General features: G+C 32.6%; 4 protein-coding genes and 1 long non-coding RNA gene across 7 annotated transcripts; 2 read left to right on the forward strand and 3 right to left on the reverse strand.

The window, feature by feature from the left end:
- The first annotated feature begins 5985 nt into the window (after nt 1-5985).
- On the forward strand, nt 5986-8415 carry LOC108829692 (uncharacterized). Of its 3 annotated transcripts, none has more exons than XR_001946053.2 (8): nt 5986-6873; nt 6966-7082; nt 7160-7211; nt 7300-7393; nt 7472-7579; nt 7657-7722; nt 7852-7960; nt 8054-8415. It is a non-coding gene; the product is annotated as an uncharacterized LOC108829692 (long non-coding RNA). The 3 variants fall into 3 exon arrangements; XR_001946052.2 differs by having other exon boundaries at nt 5989-6873; nt 7657-7718; nt 8069-8415; XR_001946051.2 differs by having other exon boundaries at nt 5991-6873; nt 7657-7718.
- Nucleotides 8416-9269: 854 nt separating this feature from the next.
- On the reverse strand, nt 9270-12442 carry LOC108843000 (non-specific phospholipase C6). The gene is made up of 3 exons (XM_018616073.2): nt 11647-12442; nt 10693-11195; nt 9270-9907 (listed from the first exon to the last, which is right to left on the reverse strand). The coding sequence occupies exons 1-3, from the start codon at nt 12222-12224 to the stop codon at nt 9435-9437; spliced, it is 1554 nt and encodes a 517-aa protein (XP_018471575.1). The 5' UTR covers nt 12225-12442; the 3' UTR covers nt 9270-9434.
- A 5654-nt stretch (nt 12443-18096) lies between these two features.
- On the forward strand, nt 18097-18672 carry LOC108840513 (uncharacterized). The gene has a single exon (XM_018613338.2). The coding sequence runs from the start codon at nt 18241-18243 to the stop codon at nt 18448-18450; it is 210 nt and encodes a 69-aa protein (XP_018468840.1). The 5' UTR covers nt 18097-18240; the 3' UTR covers nt 18451-18672.
- A 279-nt stretch (nt 18673-18951) lies between these two features.
- LOC130498695 (protein STICHEL-like 1) lies at nt 18952-19864 on the reverse strand. Its single transcript, XM_056992252.1, has 2 exons — nt 19730-19864; nt 18952-19605 (listed from the first exon to the last, which is right to left on the reverse strand). The coding sequence occupies exon 2, from the start codon at nt 19561-19563 to the stop codon at nt 18952-18954; it is 612 nt and encodes a 203-aa protein (XP_056848232.1). The 5' UTR covers nt 19564-19605; nt 19730-19864.
- A 1323-nt stretch (nt 19865-21187) lies between these two features.
- On the reverse strand, nt 21188-22356 carry LOC108836623 (probable carboxylesterase 12). The gene has a single exon (XM_018609760.2). It carries the CDS (start codon nt 22251-22253, stop codon nt 21285-21287), a length of 969 nt encoding a protein of 322 aa, XP_018465262.1. The 5' UTR covers nt 22254-22356; the 3' UTR covers nt 21188-21284.
- Nucleotides 22357-22626: the final 270 nt, after the last annotated feature.

The following is a 22626-nucleotide window of genomic DNA, read 5'->3' on the forward strand; positions in this document are numbered from 1 at the left end:
ATACTTAGTTTACCAGAGACACTCTATGTGTCGAATTTATTATAAAGAAAATTTTATTAAAATAAATAAATTCAATAATTATAAACAAATAATATATTTCATAAAAGTGAAAAATAATACCCGCGCTTTCGAAGCGCGGGTCAAAATCTAGTGTCCATTATAGCGTGAACATATTTCTTAGAATGCTTCTCATTTAATATATATATAGGGGATATGTTAGGCTGAATATTTGTAATTGTAATTGTGGACTCAAATCTATTTTGATTTTATGATGAGCCTGATCGATTTGGGTTTAATTTTTTTATCACCCTGTTTATATCTACAAAAACCGTAATGTGGTCAATAAGTCAATTTTATTACAAAAACATGTTCTACAATTTTTTTAATATTTAACTTTCACATCATTGAGAACCATTTTAATGATTTTAGAACCATCATCTTACTATTTCTAAAATTGAAGGGGAATTTTCAAAAATACCACTTTCAAGGTACCATTATTCATCTTTACCACCACAAAAGACACATTTTCAAAAATACCTTATTTATTAAAATGGTAAAGACTCTTATATCTTTATTTTTATATGTTTTTCAAAATTCTAATCCCAAATTCTAATTCCTAAACCTCCAATTCTAAACCCTAAACCCAAAATCTTCAACTCTAAACCCTAAACCCTAAACTATATACCCTAAATTCAATATCCTAAACCCTAAACCCTAAAGTCTAAACTATAAACCCTAAATCCTTAACTCTAAACCCTAAATCCTAAACTCTAAACCCTAAACTATATACCTTAAACCCTAAAACATCAAATCTAAACCCTAAATCCTAAACCTTTAAATCTACACCCTTCATTAAAAGTAGTGGTAAAAGTGGTTAGTGTAAACATAAAAAGTGGTACTATGAAAATGGTATTTTTGGCAATTTCTCAAAATTGAATTACTTTGACTTTAGTATTCCATATAGTTTTGAAAGGTTTCAACTAAACGACTAAAATTGATTCAGCAAATTTTGTTGTTTTAAACCGTTAGTATATATATATTATTTAATTTGAATATTTATTAAATAAAAATCCATATTAATACAATTTTATGATTATTTGTATCTTATTATAACAAAATAAATTAAGCTATTGATCACAAAATTTTCAAAGTGAGATCTTCAAATTTCTAATAATTTATAAACGTTTTGAAAATTTAAAATACAACATATAAAAAATCTAAATGTTTTTATTATATAGTTAATCTGATTGTTTAATATATTTTAATAATATAAAATAAATAAAAAGAACTAAAATACAAAAATACAATTTTTTTTATCAAATATCCATTATTCATAATAATTAATATTCATATATATTTTAATCATATTAGGTAATTTCATAGCTTTCATTTAAGGAAAGTGCAAAATTGTTTTTTGTACATTATTTATCAATTCAACAGTTAGTTTAATAAAAAGTGTAATATAAGTTAAGATGAACCAACCTACTTTTCTAAGAATACTATATTTTATATATTATATTTTATATAGTTATTTATCAAATGAAACTTCATAATCATGCAGTTCTATAATCATTCATATCGTTTTATAACAAAATATTTAAATCATTGATAACAAAATTTTCAGTGTGAAAAATCTAATAAATTTATAATTTATAATTGTTCTTGAAAATTCAATGAAAGTTTTGAAATTAAAATATTTATGTAATCTTATATGGTATATATTTTAATATATATTTTAATATATATATATATATATATATATATATATATATATATATTTGTTTTATTATTAAATGATACTTTTTACTCATATGGTTTTAAAATCATGTGTATCTTTTTATAATAAAAGTGTTAAATCATTGATCATTAATTTTTAACATAATAATTTTAATATTTTTAGTCATTTTTTGTCATTTTTTGAAAATTCAAAATATAACATGGGGAAATTTCATAACTACACTTTGTGTAGTACCACAATTCAACAATACCACCAATAAAGGGACATTTTTACAAATACACTTTTTATTAATGTGAAAAGACTAAATTAACCTTAACTCATCTTCAACCTAATGTCTCCGTTGAGCTTTCGCCGTCGAGATTTCATAGTTTCATCGTCGTTTTCATCTAGACCAGTGATCTTCACATCCTCCTCGACTTTCTTCACTCCCTCTTATAATTTCAAAAGCGAACGGATCTTCACATCTCTCATCTTAAAATAACGTCGGTGTTCCTGTATCACGTGGTTGGAGATCTGACGGTGGGGAAGCCAGAAATGGTCGAGTTCTACGGGATGGGGACGGAGACGGTGGAATCCGCGATTCACGCTATCGAAGAGTCGACGGAGTGCGGAATCCCGGTTTGGAGGAAGAGATCATCGATTCCTCCTCATGTGGTGGAGAGCAGCGAGATGAGGCAGCAGAGGTCCGTGGGGATATTGAGTTCGCTTGATATTAGGCAGCAGAGGCTCGTGTCTCAAATTACCAACCTTGGTTAGCAAAATGAAGTATAGAATGTTTTCTTGTGCTCTGTGTTTTTAATAACGATGTATCATAGAAAGCATGGATTGTATAAGTCTAAACGAGAGTTTCAAGTGTTTTTCTAAAAAAAAATTAAGTGTATGTAGGGAGCAGGAAATGTAAAACCTGGAAGATGCATATTAATTATTTCAGACGCTGTAGAAAGTCATCCTCATTTGCATTTCAGATTTTGTGTCTATGGAGTTGACTGCAGTTTAGTTTGTTAAACATCTCACTTTTTTCCACTTGAAAGGATCACAAAGTTGTTATGACTTGCGCAGGTTACATCTATCTACTGCCCATTTGTTTGATCTCCTATAAGTAGACAACAGTGAATAGTTCTTTAAGCCTATCCAAGATAGAGTTTTCCTGTATATTTTCATCCTTGTTCTTCCTTTCTTGTGTGTATTGACCAGGTGGATCTGCCATGTTTACTTGAGCGTGCAAAAGCTTTTGAGTTGTCTCATATTTGACCTCTTGTGTTAGACTTCAAAATCACATACATCCGATTATATAGAATATATACTTCCTCTTTGCAGTCTAAGAATTTATAAATCATTTATAAGGTTTAGAAAAGAATTAATAAGACTTTATAAGAGTTTATAAAATAAGTGTACAAGGCTTTCTAAATATATTATTAAAGTATAGTTCATTTATAAGAGTTTATAAAATCAGCCTATAAGGCTTTATAAGGATTATAAATAATTTATAAATGTTTATAAACCATTTATGAAGATTTAGAATCATTTATAAACCTTTATCCATAGTTTATATATATATATATATATATTTATATAACTTTTTGTAAAGGCTTATAAAACCATTTATAAATTTTATAAGGGTATGTAAAATTTCTGAAGCGGTGGAACCTTGCTTGCTATCCACATGTGCCTCAAAATCTGCCACGTATCATTATCTCTTTACAAAAACTTATAAAGGTTTGTAAAATTATTTGTAAAAGTATATAAATCATTAATAAAGGCATATAAAACAAGTTATAAAATCCATAAACCATTTATAAATGTTTATAAAAAAGTTATGAAAGTTTATAACTAATTTATAAGGGGTATGAATACTATTAATAAGGGTTTATAAGGAGTATTTTAATTTATGAAAGCTTAAATTCAATTTATAAGGAATATTTTAAGATTTGTATAGGTTTTTAAATCAACTAAAAAGTCTATAACCATTTCGAAAGTCTTATAAAACAATTTATAATGGTTTGTATAATAATTTATAAGGGTTTTTAAGGTATGTAAATAATTTATAAGGTTTTATAAAAAAAATTTATAAAGTTTATACATAACTATAAAGGATTATAAAATAATTTAAAAGGGTATATAAAATTTCTGAAGCGGTGGAGCTTTGCTTGCTGTCTGCATGTGCTTCAGAATCTGCCACGTATCATCATCTCTTTACAAAGCCTGTACGTATTCTTTAGTTTTATGATTTCAATATTGTGTATCAAAATGTTGGTGTTTATGAATATATAGAAACTTTTTATAATGGTCTATAAATCATTTATAAGAATATATGGTGTTTCTTTGTCACCACCAGAAACACAATGTATGAGCTCTCTTCGATATTCAATCCATTCCTCACTGCTTAGTCAGAAACTCTTAGACCCTCTTTGAACATTCCAATAAGACCAAAACAACCACACATGTTGGGTAAACAAATATTAAAACGTCAAGCATAAACACAACATTATTCATGGATAAATATTTATAAGATCTTATAAATTTGAGAATGCAAAATTTCATCAAAAAACTTCATCTCTCTTTCCAGAATCAAATTGATTATGAAAAATCAAGTTAAAATTAAAGACTTCTCGATCCATTCACCTCCTCGACGTCATAGCCTTCTGTTCTAGACTGAACTGAGCAAAGTGACCACTTGGAGAATCCAGACTGCTCGATCCGTTGCCCATGACACCGGCCCTCCAGTTCACGACACGACGAGCTCAGATCGATCGAGAAAAAAAGCCTGAGCCTCTCAATCTGATGCTCTCGGCCACCAATCATCAACCTTTCAACCCGAGCCTTCTGAACCGTTCACTTGACGAATCTATACTGCTCAATGTGATCTCTCGGAACGACGACGCGGCTTGGACTGAGGAGATGGCGCGGTGGTTACGGCTGATGAACAGAGGACACGACCCGAGCTCAGATATGTATAACGGCCATGGTCGCAGATGAAGCTCGATGATTGCATCAATGGAGGAGTTTGCAAGGAAGAAGATGAAGTTTTAGTCTTCGTCAAATTTTGTTAGATTTAAATATTTAAGGGTATAATGGTATTTTGATCATTAAAAATCTGGTGGTATAGTTGGTTAGTGTATAATTGAAAAGTGGTATCATGAAAGTGATATTTTTGACAATTTCTCATATAACATATATGAAAAAATCTAAATTTGAATTTTATAGATAATTCGATTTTTAATTTATTTTAATAATATAAAGTTAAACAAAAAATGATGGAGGATATATAAATTATTATCAAATCTTTATTATTAGAAATTTTATTTTTGTATATATATATATTAGTCATTTATGGTAATTCCGCGAAGATCACAAAAACGTATTTTCCCGCCAAAACCGCAAAAACGCGTTTTCCTACAAAAAATGTGTTTCCCACTAAAACTACAAAAACATTTTTTCTCGCCAAAAACGAAAGTTTGTATTTGTCCCCCCCCTCCCCCCCAAACAAAAACAATTCTTGTTTTCCCGTTAAAACCAAAAAATCAAAGTTAAAACAAAAAAAACTTGGTTTTTCCGCCAAAAGCGCCAAAAAACTTATTAATTTTGAAATAATTATAATATAAATATATTATACTAAATAATTAAATGTAATATAGTTAAAATTAATATCAAATATATAACTAAATCAACACAAGAGTATTTTGGTAATTTGTTTACTAAACTCATTTGGATGAAAATGAAAATAAATAAATAAACATAAGATCCATTTCGATGATTCATCTAAATGAGATATTTGGATAAATTATACAAATAAATCATCTGGATAGATCTGATGGAAATGACAAGAGGTAAAACAAACAGCACCGATCTTTTTTCTTCTAATTCATTCTTGCATTGGTATCATCTAAGCATAGATATCTCTAAATCTCATCGTTATAGTTTCATGAATTACAGATTGTAGCTTTCGTTTTCTTTAATTCGTCGTTTATCTATTGGTTTTTATTTATTAATTGACCTAGACATAGTACTTTCTGAGTTTATAACTACATTTAGCATCTGGTTTTGTTATTAACTTAGTTTGGGTTAGGTTATTTAGTTTTTTATTGAGTTTATGTTAATTACCAATTGACTCCATTAATAAATCATGAAGTAAATTAAACTCAGTTATGTAGTTCCACCATATAATTATTTACTTTGTATATAAACATAAAGTTGGTGATGTTATTGACATCTTAATATATAAAGTAAACTTCTCTAGCTGCTCCTTGCGCCACGCCATCAATGCACCTTGGGGCTTTTTGTGACAGCTATCATCCTAAATGAAAAAAAAAAACTTCGAGACTTCTGTTTTCCCTTCCCTTGGATTTTCTGATTTGGCCTTTTGTTTCTTTCACATGGGCTTCTATGCTCACTACGTTTTTTATAATACTTTCTTGAGCTTTTATGTGTGTGATTATTTTCAGGTCCAAATATTTGTCTGATTTTGCAGAAAGTAGAAGCTCCATTTAGATTTCATTGTCGTCGTTGTCCACGTGAAGCCGCCTCCAATGAAGATCCTGAAACCTCTTGGTTTCCATTAATTTGGTTCTTCAATCCGAACATTAACATGCTTCATCCCACTTGCGCCACTACGCTGCATTTAATAAAAGCTCAGACTCTTGGTATGTAACCGGCCAAACGTCTTCTATAAATTGGCATCCTTGCATCCTTGCAAACGAATAGAGTCGCCGTATCATCCGCCTCCACTCGCCCAGATCAATTCACAGGATTTGCGACGGTCTCCATCTCCAACGCCGGCGAGAAGACCCTAAGACGACATAAACCTAAAGCTTCACAACTACAACCTCATATCTCCACCCCAATACGCCAAACCGAACGAGTCAAAGCTTCAAGTCACCATAGATTACGGCGACTGATCTCGACTAGAGGAGTTACCATCCTCTGCTGGCGCTCTCGTCACGAACCAAACCAAAGCGATGCCAAAAGAGACGCCTAGGACTAATCATTGTTCCTCCTCACCGTACCTGAGTGAAGATAACAACGGGGAGAGCTCCGACACCACAACTCAGACGAGATCCAGAAAAATAGTTTGTTTAGGAAATCGATTCTGCACAGCTGGAGGAAAAGAGGAGTTTGATAGGGCGAGTCTTCTTATTGTAATTAGAAAGCGCTACTTGGTCTACATTAGATATAATGATTGTATGTATTCTATTTCGTTGACTGCTTTTTCATTCTCATCTCCTTACAGATTTCCAGGTGGTGGGACAGATCAGTCAGTGTCTTCATCAAAGGTGATTCACGCACTGAAAATGGAACCCCTCAACGTTTCTGATCTTAACCAATTTATTATCACTGGTGCCCTCAGGTAAAGTCTGATATATTCAAATTTAAAACCCCTTTACAATGTACTTCTGATCTGTGTTCTTTTCTGAAACTGGACAGATCACTGAGTTTCTCTTTATGGTGAAGGAGCCATGAGCACGGTTAACAGCAGGTGAAGCACTATTTATGTGATTCTTAATAGCCAATGTTTATGTTTATAGATTTACAGTTTTTGGATTTGGTTTGATGGCGTTTTGCAGCACATGCATGAGTGAGAGATTCTAATATACATATATGTTCTTGTCAACATACTTCAGTTTCTGAAGTTAGCCAGCTTAGCAGATTGCTCCGAAGGTAATCAAAAAGAAACAAAGACAGAGATTGTGTTTCATACTCATGAGTTTTTAGTTAACTGAAATGTGTTTTTGAAAGGTTCTGGAGACGACTATTGATGATGATGAGCTGGATGATCTCATAGATCAGTTTGATGTCATTGACATTGACAAGAAGGATTTCATTAGCCTTGTGGAGATGAGGCAGGTAAGAATAAAAGAAAACTTGCGATACAAGTAAGCGATTCAAGGCAATAGTGCATAAACTCATTAACCATTTTTAAGGCTCTTGCGGAAGATCCTTCTGGAAGCTCAATGATACAAGATTAGCTGCGATTCTTCAAGCAGTAAGTATGCTCACTAGACGCTTCCACGCTTTTATTTAATATTAAAAAAAAAAACATCAGTCTTTGCAGATAGATAGCAACACTGATGGGTTTATGAACTATTCTGAGTTTGTGTTGTTACTTTACATGTTAGTCAACTGGAGGAGCATGACTCTGACCAGTGGGAGCAGAGGTCAAGAGCAGCTTTCGAGAATTTTTACATGGCTAAAGATGGGTTTATAACACCTGAGGAACCAAAACTGGTCAGTTTTATATTTTTTATATTCACCTCGCTTTTAATTATTGTTTAATCAAATTTCGACCTTTGCAACAAACGGGTTGGAAACGCTCTATAGAATCACTTCTTGCAGAAGCTGACGTTGATGAAGATCGGAGAATCAGCATCCATGAGTTTCGCAGACTCTTGAGATCTGCAATCGTCAAGTCAAAAACTATCAAAAACCATCCTGGTTACCAGCTTTCTTGAAAAATGTAAAACACTTTCGCAAATAGATATGAAGATTAGATTTTATACTATGAAGATTAGATTTTATACTCAAACAAAAAAAAACATTTTTTACAATCGCCATATGATTCAAGAATATCTTATACAGGCTACATGTGATTTTTGTATTTGATACCAGAGAACACGCATATGGTCGGAAGGTTTGGGATTGTTTTCCCGACTTGAGCAGATAATTTTGTATTTTTATTTGCTTATGATGATAAAATACATAATTACACATAATTCACATCATTTTACTTGAAAGCGAATTCCAGAGCATTACCAAAGGAAAATAATGGATCCCCTTCAAACCTCCTGCAGACCCCATCTCATCAAAGATTGGAACAGCGTTTCGAACCCATAAAATCTGACCCAAAGGTCAACCACACCGTGGACACCTCAGATGGAGACACTTCTGATACGGATCCACCTCCTACTTCCACAACATAGACCTACAATATTTGCATCCGAACCATTGAGAATGGTTGTTCATCACATATACTTTATGGAGTTATGCTTGGAAAACAACCCTGAAGCACACTATGTCAAAAGAACAAATTAATATGTCTTCCATCACAAACATATTGAAGCACTCAATCATCTACGCCAATTTGCTTACGGAAAATACGATAAGTGTACGTATCTCTCTGGGAAAAATTAACACAACACAAGTCATTCCTTATACATACTGTCTACATAGTACTTAACACTATAAATATGTTCTCTAAACTAAACTCAACTTTATTTTATGTTTAAATTTTAACAAAGTTAGCTCTCATATGATTATCAGTTTTTTTATTTACTCTAATCCATTTTCAATTAAAAACAACTTCAGAAAAAATAATACATTACGATCACAAACCAAAATCAAATAAATCAGGGGAAATATCATTTTCTTTCAACATATTTTAATTTTCGTATTTTAGAACATATTTTCTTTACTACGCGCCGGAATACCACTAGTATTTTCATAAATGAGATGTTTTCCACCACATATACATCAACTTCTGGATCTCCAGTGGCGAGAAAAGAAAAGCTATCAAGCGATTAGTTGATAAGAACATATATAGTGACACTAACAAAGTAGTTTGTCTACTTTGTTTTTAAATTTCAGTTTCCAAGCACCAAATCACACATTTTCCAGATCAAAACAGAGGAATAAAAGTTGCAAGGAAACACAAAAACAAACCTACAAATTTTCACAAATGTTTGTTATCATTCTTTTTCGTTTGTCACAGGTTGCGTGGCCGTGTAGTGAGCGAAGATCGCATATCAACAATAGCAGATCTATCGGCACCAAGCTTCATTGCTTCTTTGCTAGCTCTAATAAACCGAGAAGTAGCTCCTTTGACATACTCATGAGCTTGTTTCACATTCATCTTCTTCCCAACTTCGTCCGGGAAGCTATTGAGGAAGTGATCGCCATTAAGAACCGCTGCAAGCTGAACCACTTCACCCTGAAACTCAGAAAGGGCTGCGTTTTCATTAGGCTCAGTGGTTCTCATGGGTGCAACGTTAGGTAAAGTCATGGGACAATCAGTTCGAGGAGAGGTTAAGTGAGAAACCACGTCTTCGAAAGTTGCAGCCCAAGCATCTCTGTGTGTTAAGTAATTGGAAGAAAGATTAAAAAGTTTCTTGATTGTCGCTGGTATTGATGAATGCTCGAACTCTGAGCTCTCTGTTGGTCCTTTTGCCTCACTCACCACTTCACTCACACAAATTTAAAAAACAAAATGCTGTCAGTTATATATATATATATATATATATTATAAAATAAATTAAGCAAATGGATTGTCAGAGTATAGTTGAAAACACGAGTCACGCGACGACGCCGACAAACTCTAATATACATCTTTGAATGGAAAAATCAATAGATTTCAATTATTTCTCCACCACAATTAATGGATACAATCAAGAAGATATTAAAATAATGTTATATAGTTGTCAAATCTGTGTCTATCCATGTGTTTTTGTTAGCAAATGTCAATAGGCTGTCGAAAATAGTACAGTCGAAAGTGGAAACACATGTAATACAATTTACCTTCTGTTTGGATGTAGAAATAAGAACTTTTCATATTAGTAATAGATTTTCTTATTATTAGAAAATAAGCATTTTAATGAATTTTAGAAGGAAAATATAAATAAAAAGAATTAGTATGTTGAAAATCATAAACTTTTATGGTAAACTTTTTGAAATAAGTTATTATAGGATGGACATTTTTAATCATAATTAAAGGCTGCAATGCTTTGTCAAAAAAAAGGCTACAATATTTATATTTATATTTATATTTATATTTATATTTATATGCATAATATATAATACACTCCACAAGCTATAACTCTATTTATGTCAATAAATCATGTTCAAAAGCGGAGTCTAAATAATTTTGTTATAGAAAAAATTACTAAAAGAAGTTGCAAAAAAAAAATTACTAAAAGAACAAGATTGTAAAACACTCAAACTATTTTAGAGAAAAAGGAAAAACTTACCGGTTCCTTTCTGAATCCAAGGTGAAACCATAATGGTAGGAACCCGAACACCTAACCGGTCGAATTTAAAGAAGCCAGGAGCCGGTCCGGTATTCCCATCCGGATTTGGTATGCCGACAAAAGGGGTCTTCACATGATCATAAAATCCACCATGCTCATCATAGGTTATGACTAGGAGCGTCTCGTTCCACTGTGGACTCGACCTAAGTGTCTCGTACACTTCTTTAACCAGCTTCTGACCATTGGCCACGTCATGCGATGGATGATCGTCGTTGGCCGGTAAGCCCTTGAGGTCGAAATATCTCGGTTCAATGACGGTTAAGCTCGGTAACTTTCCTTTTGCTGCGTCTCTCTTGAATTTTAGATCGTATTGATGAAATTTGAATATGTACTTCAGTTGTCGGAGATTACGGTAGAATAGTGTTGTCGGAATATTCTGGAAGTATATTCCGAAATCGATGTCGTTGCTGTGGAGCGAATCGAATATTGTTTTTTGAGGATACCTGAAATCAAGTGATGATAAAATGTTAATATCCGTTTACCAATTACTCCTTCGATATCACATTAAATTTATTTATAGTTGCAAACTTACAATGGTAATCTTATAAGGTATGACAATTAAGTTATTGTTAGAAAAGGTATAAAATGAAATTGTATTACTATCAGTATCTGTAAACCGCTACAACCTCAAAACAAACACTACAAAAATTAAATTATTTTGAAATAGATTAAAAATAAATTAAATCATTGCTATTAGTAGCATATGAAAATATATTTTTTTCCTTAACTAAATAAATATTTTCTAAAATTGGGATTGTTGCGCATTCAATTATTCAAGATTTACTATGGAAAATCCTGAAGTACCAAAATTCGTGATTATGTTAGTGTTGACAAAAAAAAGTTTAAAATTTAAGTACCAAGAAAATAATAAAGAAAGAATGTTAAAAGGTGTACCCTTGGGCAAGCTGCTTCTTGACATGGCTTGTAGAACCATGTGAAGTAGCAGAATAGACAAACAACCGGTTCGGTTGAGTCGGACCAGGAATAGAAGAAAACCACCGGTCGAACACAGCGAACTCTTTAACCAGCTCAGCGTAAACCGGTACAGCTTCAGGCCGGAAGCCTTTCATGACGGTTTCCGACAAATTACCGGGCATCGACAGCGCTTGCTCAACGAAACCCATCATTGACGGGATCTGGCCCTGACCCGAGCCGAATACCTGTCGCTCCACAGCTTCGAACGAATGACCCGGATCCGGATCCACAAACTCAGCGTCACTCGTGAAACATATGGTTTGAGTAGAATTCGGAACCGGGTTACATTCTTGACCCGTTACACCGTCTATGGAAGGGTTAACCGATTTCTTCATCCAGCCTAGGAGGTGATCGAAGGACCGATTCTCCATGACCAAAACAACGACGGTTTTGATTGGTGATTGCCATTGATGGGAAGCTTGAGCTACATGGGTCAATGTGAGAAGAAAGTAGAGTGCAAGAAAGTGTGAGAAAGTAAAGGAAGCTGATGGCTTCATGAATGGATTATTTTTCTCTCAGGAAGGTATGAGAAAGAAGATTTGATTCTGTGGTTTTGTTTTGGCTTGGATTGGTTTGAGTAAGAACATAAAGACAGTGGAGAGAGATGATTGTCTCTTTGAGCCAAAAAAATAAAGAAGACGGAAAAAGCAATAAATAAAGGTTCTAAGAAAATCAAAAGATGGAGAGAGAGAGGGATTGATTTAAACGAGAAACTCGTAGAGAGCAATAGCAAAAGTTATGGCGTCTCGCGTCTATTTACTGCTTTTATTTTTACTTTTTTTTTGCTTTAATTTTGGTGGGCTCGTTATGTAAGAGAAGATTCTGTTCTCACTAACAAAATAACTCAGTACTCAGAGATTTACTCTTCTTTTCCTGGTCAATGTAATTCCGAAATTGAAGGTTATTTATCCGAGACTTTGAAATGCATATGCACGAGAGGACATGGCCTTGTGAAAACCACGTAGATGATCATTTGTTTTCTTCTTGATGCTAGATGTTGATTCCTAGAATTCTTAGTTGTTTCGTTTATTTTATCAGATCTTGACGAACAGCTTAGTATGTAGTTTTGTTTTGTAATCTTAGACGATGCTGAAGAACAGGTACATATCTGCTGCTCCAATGATCTCATATTCTCATTTATAGCTATATTTACAAGAAAAAGGAAAAGAAAGAATGAAGCCAAAAAGTAAAAATAACAAGAAGAGAAAAAAAAGTCGCCCACATGTTCGCCATTGAGCTCGTGAGTACTGAACTGATCACGACATACCAACCCACTAGATTTGGTCGTGTGAACACAAGATGCATTCATATGTACAAACAACAACACTTCTGAACTTTGTCCTTCACCGACTTTTAAAAATTAATATATATATAGTGCCGAAGCCAAAGAGAGAGGACTGGGTGTCCATGCACCGGTTTTAAACATCAAGTAATAGATTTAGACCATGTTCGTTTCTATATCAAGACACGCCAATCTGGATGCTAACATCACGTAATTCGTTTGTTTACTATTGCATTAGCATCTATAATATATAGAATATTAAAATATTTGAGATGTTAAAAAGGTAGAATTTACGTCAGTGTTTTTAAATCCGATCGAATCGATCGTTAGATCGGATTGAATCATGAACCGACAACAATCCGGATTGGACTAATACCAAAATCTAACTAAGTCAAACTATCTAAAACTCGGGAATCGGCGAGCCAACGAACCGGTCAAACCCCGGTTTGTATATAAACCAAAATCTATAAATAAAACATTTAATTTTACTTCTTTTAAAATAAGAATATGATTTATTAAAGATAAATAAAGTTTTCTTTTGGTATCTTACAACTCATATATTACGAAAATCACAAAGTTTAATTTTCATATCAAGATATATATAGTTTTTGTCTATTTCTTACTTTGTTTAAATTTTATTTCATGATAACTTGTTTAGAAGACTTTAATAGTTTGAATATTTATGTTTGTGGAATTTGTATTTTAAAATATCTTTTAACTAATGTGTATATAATTTTTTTTAAAAAAATGGTGAAAATTAAGACTGATAAGATCTAGGAATAAATTTTAAATATGTTTTTCATACTGATTTTAGATTTGAACTAGTAAACTATTTTATTACTTTTGTTATATTTTAATTGTTATTTTAATATTTCTTAAACATTATGGCTATTTAAATATTTTTATTTGATATGATCTATCTTTATAAGAATATGCATATTATTTAGAAAATGCCATTGAATTCAATTTAATCCTATCAAACCACATTCAAACCCGGTCGAACCATAATAACCCATGACCCAAAATATTTCAGGTTCGTTAGCCGGTCCGGTTTTTAAAACACTAGTTTATATGCTATATTTACATCTTAAAATCCAAAAGACTTAAATACCATTTATACAAATATAAAACTTAATTAAATTAGATATTATAATTATTATATAATACATTGGATGGAAAAACGCATTTTTCTCACCAAAACCCATAAAATATGTTTTTTTGCCAAAACCTGAAAACACTTTTTCCGCTAAAATTGAAAATGCATTTTCCCTCCCGAATCCAAAAATGTATTTTCCACCGAAATTCAAAAAAAAATGTGTTTTGTGCTAAAATTCTAAAATGTGTTTTCATGCTAAAACACAAAAACATGTTTTCATGCCGAAACCAAAAACATGTTTTCTCGCCAAAACCAGAAAAATGTGTGTTTTCCGTCGAAACCCAAAATATGTACATGTTTTTTTGCCAAAATCCAAAATACGTATTCTCCCATCGTAACCCGAAAACACGTTTTCTCACAAAAGCGTGTTTTCCGTTGAAATCGGAACAACGCATTTTCATGCCAAAAAACAAACTGCGTTTTCTCGTCAAGACTGGAAAAATGCGTGTTCTCGCCGGAAAACCAAAAAATTGAAGTATTCCGTTGAAACCCGAAAAATGTTTTTTTTTTCCGCCGTAACCCCAAAAATATTTTTTTCCACCAAAACCTTAAAATACATTCTTCCGCCGAATTCCGAAAACGTGTTTTCCACCAAACCCCAAAAAGATGTTTCCCGACAAAACTGGAAAACATGTTTTCGGTCGAAACCTGAAAACGTGCTTCCTGCCAACACTGTAATTGTATCTTTTGGTCGAATTGCAAAATTATTTTTTTCATCAAAATCCATAAAATCGTGTTTTCTATAAAAATACAAAATTAATTATTTTTAATAATATAATCAGCTTATTATTTTATTATATAAAATTTGGTTCTTCAAAGTTACTAATTAACATGATCATGACATGTGTTAATAATTTTTTAAGAATGCGACATGTGTTTATTTATCTCATAATTAAAAATATATATACTAATATATTAAAAAAATATTATTATAAATATTATCTAATAGTAATTTTCCTTTAATATTGAAGCATCATTATTGAAGCATAAATCATAAACAAAAGATAATTGTAAAAGAATATTTGATAGTAATTTTCCTTTTAATATTAATGTTTTAAAATTTATAATGATACAAAATATATATACTAAGATAACAAAATTTTTTTGAAATAATTTAATTTTTAAATATATTTAATATTAAAAGATTATAAAATAATATTCTTTAAGAGAATTTCCTTTAAAGTACTAAAAAAAAGATTTGAAAAATAATTTATAAAAGACTATATTAAGCTTGGTTCTTCAAAGTTGTTAATTAACATGATTGTATTTAAAATTGTGATATGTGTTAAACTATCTCATAATTAAAAATAAATATACTAAGATAATAAAAACGATTTTTGTTAAAAGTTATTTATATTGTAATTTTCCATTTTAAAAATCTTAGACATAATATAATTTCAAAATATTAATTGATAGTAATTTTATTTTTAATATTTTGACATGTGTTAGAATATCTCATAATTAAAAACATATATACTAATAAAATTAAAAAAGGAATTTTGAAAAAAATAATTTAAAAACTATTAATAGTAAAATATAATTTTAAATTATTTAATAGTAATTTTCTAGAAATTTTTCTTTTTCAAAGTCCTAAAAGAAATTTATTTTTGTAAAATAACTTATATTTTATACTAATTTTCCTTTTTTAAAATCCAGAAAAAAGATAATTGTAAAAGATTATTTGGTATAAATTCACCTTTTATAAACTTTACATGTGTTAAAATATCTCATGATTAATAAAATATATAACAAGATAATAAAAAGATTTTTTAAAAAGAAAATTTAGAATTATTTAATGGTATTTTTCTCTACTTTTTATTTTAAAAATAAAAACAAATATTTGTCAAATAATTTATTTAAACTAGTTTTTTTCTAAATTTCTAAAGAAAATATATTGTAAAAAAATTTGATAGTAATTGTCATTTCCTAAAATCTTAAACATAAAAAAAAAATTGTGAGAGAGTTTTTAATAGTAATTTTTGTTTTTTCAAATCCCTAATCAAAAATATTTGTAGAATAATTATTTCAGATATTTTTATGAATAAGTAATATTCATATTTAAAAATCAGAAACCAAAAGGAACTATAATTACTCACGTCTATATATATGTTTTTAATATCTCTAATTTTCTTTTTAAAAATCATAAACCAAAATGAATTATAATTATTAGCATCTATATGATTAAGCTCTCTCATATATTGTACCTAGACACAAAAAAATATCAGGTGAGTTTTTTTTCATGTTCTTTCACATATTCGTGTGTTATCATTTTCTTTGCGTGTCACATGTTGAGAAAATAAAAATGATGTTCAATTTTAAAAAAATATAATTGTCATGCTACCGTACATTAGTTATTGTTACAATTATATTTAGGCGTTTGTACATATAGATGCAGGGGTGAAAATGAATCAGATATCTGGATTTTTCGAGATATTCTGATACGATCATTTTTGTCTGAATAATCAATTATTTGATCTTATTCGATCCGTTGCCACCCGAATATTCGGTGTTCTGAATATCTAGAAAATTTTAGAATGTTTACATGATATCCGATTCGATCCAAAAAATAAATTAAAAATTAAAAAATAAATCAAAAATTCCAAAAAGATATAAAGATAAAATAATAGTAATATTTTTATTACAAAAATAAATTTTATTAATTTTAAAATTTTTTAATAAATAACTTAATAAATTTAGTAAATAAAAATGCTATAAAACTTATACACAGTATAATATTTATATAATTTATATATATATATATATATATATAATTTACGGATATTTTGTTCATCCCTATATAGATGTTATGTTGTTATGACTAAGTTAATGTGACTATTATACCTATGTGTGTTTAATCTTATCGACATATATAATTGGTTTTGTTGTTGTAGATGCTACTATGAAATTTAAATCAAAGAGAACGATTTTGCAATTAAATGTTGTAGGTCAATGCTATTAAGAAATTTAATTGAAAGAGAAAGACTTTACAATAGAACAATGTTATTAATAACTCGCCTAGGCAACATGATTATTTAAGCTGGAATCCTAACTAGAAGTTATGTGGAAAAACAAATTTTTATTCCTAGAATAAGTTTCATACCAACAAATGCAAGATGACCTTTCAAACTGAAAAGACTTCAATTTTCTATAAAGTTTGCTATGCAATGACTATCAACAAGAGTTAAGTTAAAATTTAAAAGGTTGATCTATTTGCCAAATTCAGTCTTCCAATTATACATTGCACAATCAAGAGTCACTACAATTGGAGAGCTTCAGATTTTTAAAGTATAGCGACTATAGTGTTTTATAAAATATTATATAGAGAAAAAGAGGTTAAAGTCACACGATGAATGCTAAAATAAACAAATTTGATGTTTTATGTAACAATATATTCGATATTTAGCTGACTATTAATAAAACATATTGATTGATATTAAAATTCATGCCATATTGTGGACACTTTTATTACTAGTATTCAAATGTTATTTATAAAAACAAAACGAATAACATTTGGACGCACGGAGATGTTGTATTCAGAATTTCAGATGCTGCATCAAATACAGAAACAAAACATTGGTCTTAATTATGAAAAGTTCTCGTTAGTGCATCCAGTATAATCTGACTGCCTCTAAATATGTATATGCAGTTCACCCATTTCTAAAAAGTAGAGAAGAATATGTCAGTGACTCAGTGCAAGACTGCAAGTGGATATTGAAGAGATTAGGAAAAAATCAACCCAACTTGACCAAGGTTAATATTACTGGGACGGTGTGCGCTGTACTTCTATATTTTATATCTGTTTGGCTAAATCGAGATTAAGCCCAGATAGAATCAGATCATAGATGAGCCCATTTTAATCTTTGCTCTGCCATAAACCATCGATTCACGTGTCGAGTCTTTCGAAAACAACGTATCCGCACGTGACGTTGCCACCGGCCATTTCATTTTCGCATAGCACAAGACGTTTCGAACTCTTCAAATCCAAAAGAAAAAAAAAAACTCTCGTCTCTGCACGCGCACGCTCTCAAGTATTTTTCCCTCCTCCCTAACTTCTTTATCTCTGTAGTGGCAAAGTATGGCGGATTGGGGACCTGTAGTGGTAGCTGTGATACTATTCGTGCTTCTGACTCCGGGACTTCTCTTTCAGATCCCGGCGAGAGGTCGAGTCGTCGAATTTGGGAATATGCACACAAGCGGCGCATCGATTCTTGTACACGCCATCATTTACTTCGGTCTCATCACCATCTTCACCATCGCTATTCGTCTCCACATCTATACTGGTTAATGCTACCCTAACGGATTTGTAATTTTGTTGCTGTTGTTGTTGTTGTTGTTGTTGTTGTTGTCCTCTTCGTATCGGTTTGTTTTAAAATGTACTATTTCGTTCTCTGGTTTTGTTTGTAATTCGCGGTGTCTGGTGTAAACACATCTTTGGAATATGTGAATCTGAATTAAGTTCAAATATTCAGAATCTGCCATGTTTGATCCTCGGGATGATTTATTTTAATGGTTTTGTGTACCTTTTTTGGTTTCAGTTTAACCTTGTATGATTTGTTTGATGCGTTGGTAGACACTTAGGGGGTGTTATTGGTTTAAGATTTTAAAATAGTTTTGATTATTTTAGAAAATAATGAGTTTAATAGAATTAAAAAGAATTTCTAGATTCTTAAAAATCTTGTCGAAGAATTTTATAGATTATAACAGAATTCAAAGGTAAAGATAATTATAAACTTTTGTAGAGTTTATCTCTAAAGTATTGAATAATATATATCTGTTGCATTTGTTATTATCCCTTCACAACGCAGAATTGCCTACTCTTCCCTGCCATGAACTCACTACACTCTTTGCAGTACCCACAAGGCTTCATTTCTTCAGCCACCACATCACAGTTCAAGGCGGCCGAGAAGATCCTCGCAGTAGATGTCTTCCCAGTTCCTCTAGGACCTTGGAAGAGATAAACACTAGCAGCCCTACCCTTCTTCAAAGCGTTCATTAATGACGGAACAGCTATACTCTGTCCGACGAGTTCATCAAAGAACATCGGTCTGTACTTATTACTCAAACTCTGCATATTTTCCGGTGTACTTCCTTCTTCTTGACTCTTACAACTAGTAGACCATCTTCCCCCATCTAATCTACTTTGAGACTCTAAATCAATCTCTCCGAACTTAGTTGAAAGATCATCATCAATCCCTAAAGATGACCCTCCTCTACTATCACCACCATATCTAAGCAAAGGTACAACACTCAGCTTATTATTACATCTCCCAGAAGAATGTATATGCCTATATTGACTCCCACCACATAAGATGCTACTTCTTTTCCTTTTAGGAGTATCAGAAAACGAAGGTGAGCAGCTGCTCCTACAAAACGAAGGTGAAGGACCGAGGACAATCATACCTGATGGAAGCTGTCTTCACATAATAAAAAGAGATGGTTTCTGCATTCAAGTTCCAAGTCACAAAAGCAGCAATTAGAAGAGGTGTTTAAACCCCATATTACCATACGAAAGCGCGTCGGAAGTCTATCCAGATGAGCGAGCCACATAGTATAAGAATACTTACGGATAGAGCCTTTGAACCACACATTAGAGGTCCATGGCTTCTCCTCCTCGCGTTGTCTAACAGACTCCCATGTCTTCTTTGCCGAGAAAGAACTGAGCTCTTGGTCATTTATTCTCCAGCAGTAAGAATCATCAACACTTGAAAGGCGAGGGTTAGACAGGGTAGTTAGGTGGATTTGGAGCTGTTCACTCTGAGGAGAGCGAGCTCCACAGATATTCCATCCCAAGTCATACACGCATCATGATTTGGTAAGTGAACATAGCAGAAAGAGAAGAGAGTTGGCGAGAAACGATCTATTAGCTTTTGCAAAACCTTCAGAAAAAGAGTTTTTGAGAATACTAGGGCTAGTTGCAATACTTCGAGAGACATATTTTATGAAGCAAGTTTTCATAAATCAATGATCTAATAACTACAAATTTTAAAAGATGACAAAGTCAATAACTTTCGTTATTTTTTGAATAACACAAAATTTTTATTGACATTATAAAACAATGAATCCAATAACTCAAGATTTTTGTAAACTTCTAACTACTAATTATAAATTCATAAACCAATAACATCAGACTTTAACATAGTTTTTAAAAGTCTTAATTGAATAACACTAGAGTCATTATAAAATTCAAATCTATAAAACTCTCTGCAAATTCAGAATCCAATAACACCCCCTTAGTTAGGCATCGCTGCGTTGTTGGTGCGAAAGTTAGCTCTGTTAGAATCCGGTTCAAGTTTTAACAGTTTTTTGTAGATTCCTGGTTTTGGCTTTGGTTCAATTGGCATTTCTTCCGTTTAGTCTGGTTCGTTTCGTATGTGAACTATTGCTTAAAATTGTTTTTAGTCAGTTTGAGAACGATGGTAAACAAATCAGAAGCTATTCTCTTTGTAATATCAGCTAAGGCCAATTTTTTTTTCTAGTGAGTCCATGTTTAGCCAAGCCCAAACGATTCGTTTATGATGGCGTAAAATGTTGGTTATGTTTCTTTAATGTCCAAAGTTGCGTGGAAGAGATCTGTACACAAATCAATATATTCTATGGTCATTTTTCCAAACATTGGAGTGACTGGTAGTAAAATACTTTCAGCTACAGATACAAACTGTTGGCCGCATATGTCTCCATTGATTTGAACCCATTCTTCCCTCTTCCTCATAAAAACAATAGTGTGCGCTCCACGGCCTCAACAGTAGCACGAATCATCGAACTCTGAGTTCTTACCTTTCTGAACTGTCTATCTAGTGGTTGAGAAGTTCAAAAAATCCCTTTTTGTTGTCGTCTAGAAAACTTTCCTTTTTCAAGGTTTTCTCTCGTTAAGAATCTTCCATTATGTTTCTTACCTGGTTTCGAATCTGATCTCGATAAGTAGCTGCCGAACAACAACAAAGCCAAAGCTCTGTTTCAAACGTTTTCTTCTCTCTTTGTTTTGTTAAACTCACGTCCTTGTGTTCAAACTTTTTATAAGATGATAAAGGTGAACGAACATCTTATAATAAGCACTGAACATATTACAGAGACTTAGAGAGACTCTCTGGATGGACCAGACATCAACTATACATTATTACATCACACTCCTTTAATAAAGCTTGCAAACTTTTTCACGAGTTGATGAGCTTTCTCAGTATCAGGATTCCTCAAGTGAAAAACATGGCTTTCTCCTTCAGTCTCCATCACCTCCACTTCTCCCATCCGACCGCTCCTCTCAAGCTTCGCCGCGTAACACCAATCTTGCCTCACTAGCACATCTAACTCCGCCACCATTACCAAAACCTTTCCGCAACCCAAGCCAGAGATATCCACCGACCCTGATTGAACCACGTTGATCCACGGGTCATCCACTCCGTCTTTGCTATTAGGACTCGCTATCTCCCATAGAACCTCCGATCTGGACCTCTTAGTCACATCCCTCGTCTCCTTGTCGTCGACTGGTGTTTTCGACCAGAAGTAAGGATGAACCAAGATGATCCCCGAGATTCCTGAACCGCTCAGCTCGGGACTTAGCTTCTCCTTCGCAGCTCTCATCGTCATGTGATGAGTGATGTTCCCGCCGGCGCTGTCTCCGGCGAGGAACACTTTGCTGAAGTCGGCGTGTTCGTTCAGCCAATTCTCCTGTCCACGTCCATCGATATGGGTGAATACCCATTTGAGAGACGTCCATGAGTTCTCGTAAGGGATCGGAATGGGATGCTCCGGTGGACGGAGGTAATCAACCGACACCGCTATGCAGTTGGAAGCAGAGACAGCCGTCGTGAGGAAAGTGTGGTAAGTCGGTGAGAAAGCGGTTTCGATGATGAATCCTCCGCCGTGGAAGTAGATGAGGAGAGGGAGTTTCTCATCGGTCACCGCGGCTTTCTCCGGGAGGAAAACACGGACGGAGAGATTGTCGCCGGGACAATACACGACGTCCTTAGAAACGACGCCATTGTGAGGAGTTAAAGAAGGTGGGACGATGGTTTCACCGGTGAGGCGCTCGATGCGGCCACTCTTGTAGATTATGAACACTGGAGAGAAGTCGAAGGCGATCTCTGAATCCATGGTTTCCGTTGACTGGAACGATATGATTGAAAGACTTCGATAGTTGTTTGGTTTTTTCAATAGTTTGTGTATATGCGTGTTGGTTTATATTGACCAATGGTGTGTGTGGTATGTCTCTCTTATTCTATTGGAGGAGGTTGGTCTGTTTCAGACACGTTATCTGTTAAAGATTCATTTCATACTGAAACTACATCTGCTTTTAGGTCATCTGTATTACTCCCTTGAAGTGTCATTCCGAACTTTTTTTTTTATAGTTACACAAAAAAATTTCAACGTCAATTATATTTATTTTCAGCTAAAAGTTAATTGGAAACTGTATTAAATTTATAAATAATTTTATATATTTCAAATAATGTTGATTAGAAAGGTGTAA

The sequence above is a fragment of the Raphanus sativus genome, chromosome 2 (genome assembly GCF_000801105.2).
Source record: "Raphanus sativus cultivar WK10039 chromosome 2, ASM80110v3, whole genome shotgun sequence".
Taxonomy (NCBI): Eukaryota; Viridiplantae; Streptophyta; class Magnoliopsida; order Brassicales; family Brassicaceae; genus Raphanus; species Raphanus sativus.

Excerpts from the sequence above, each read along its gene's own strand:
- LOC108843000 (XM_018616073.2), bottom strand. The coding sequence starts at position 12,224 with ATGAAGCCATCAGCTTCCTTTACTTTCTCACACTTTCTTGCACTCTAC. Across the intron at positions 11,196-11,646 it reads AAGAAGCAGCTTGCCCAAGG|GTATCCTCAAAAAACAATAT; the intron begins GTACACCTTTTA and ends ACTTGATTTCAG. Across the intron at positions 9,908-10,692 it reads TTGGATTCAGAAAGGAACCG|TGGTGAGTGAGGCAAAAGGA; the intron begins GTAAGTTTTTCC and ends GTGTGAGTGAAG.
- LOC130498695 (XM_056992252.1), bottom strand. The coding sequence starts at position 19,563 with ATGATTGTCCTCGGTCCTTCACCTTCGTTTTGTAGGAGCAGCTGCTCA.
- LOC108836623 (XM_018609760.2), bottom strand. The coding sequence starts at position 22,253 with ATGGATTCAGAGATCGCCTTCGACTTCTCTCCAGTGTTCATAATCTAC.
- LOC108840513 (XM_018613338.2), top strand. The coding sequence starts at position 18,241 with ATGGCGGATTGGGGACCTGTAGTGGTAGCTGTGATACTATTCGTGCTT.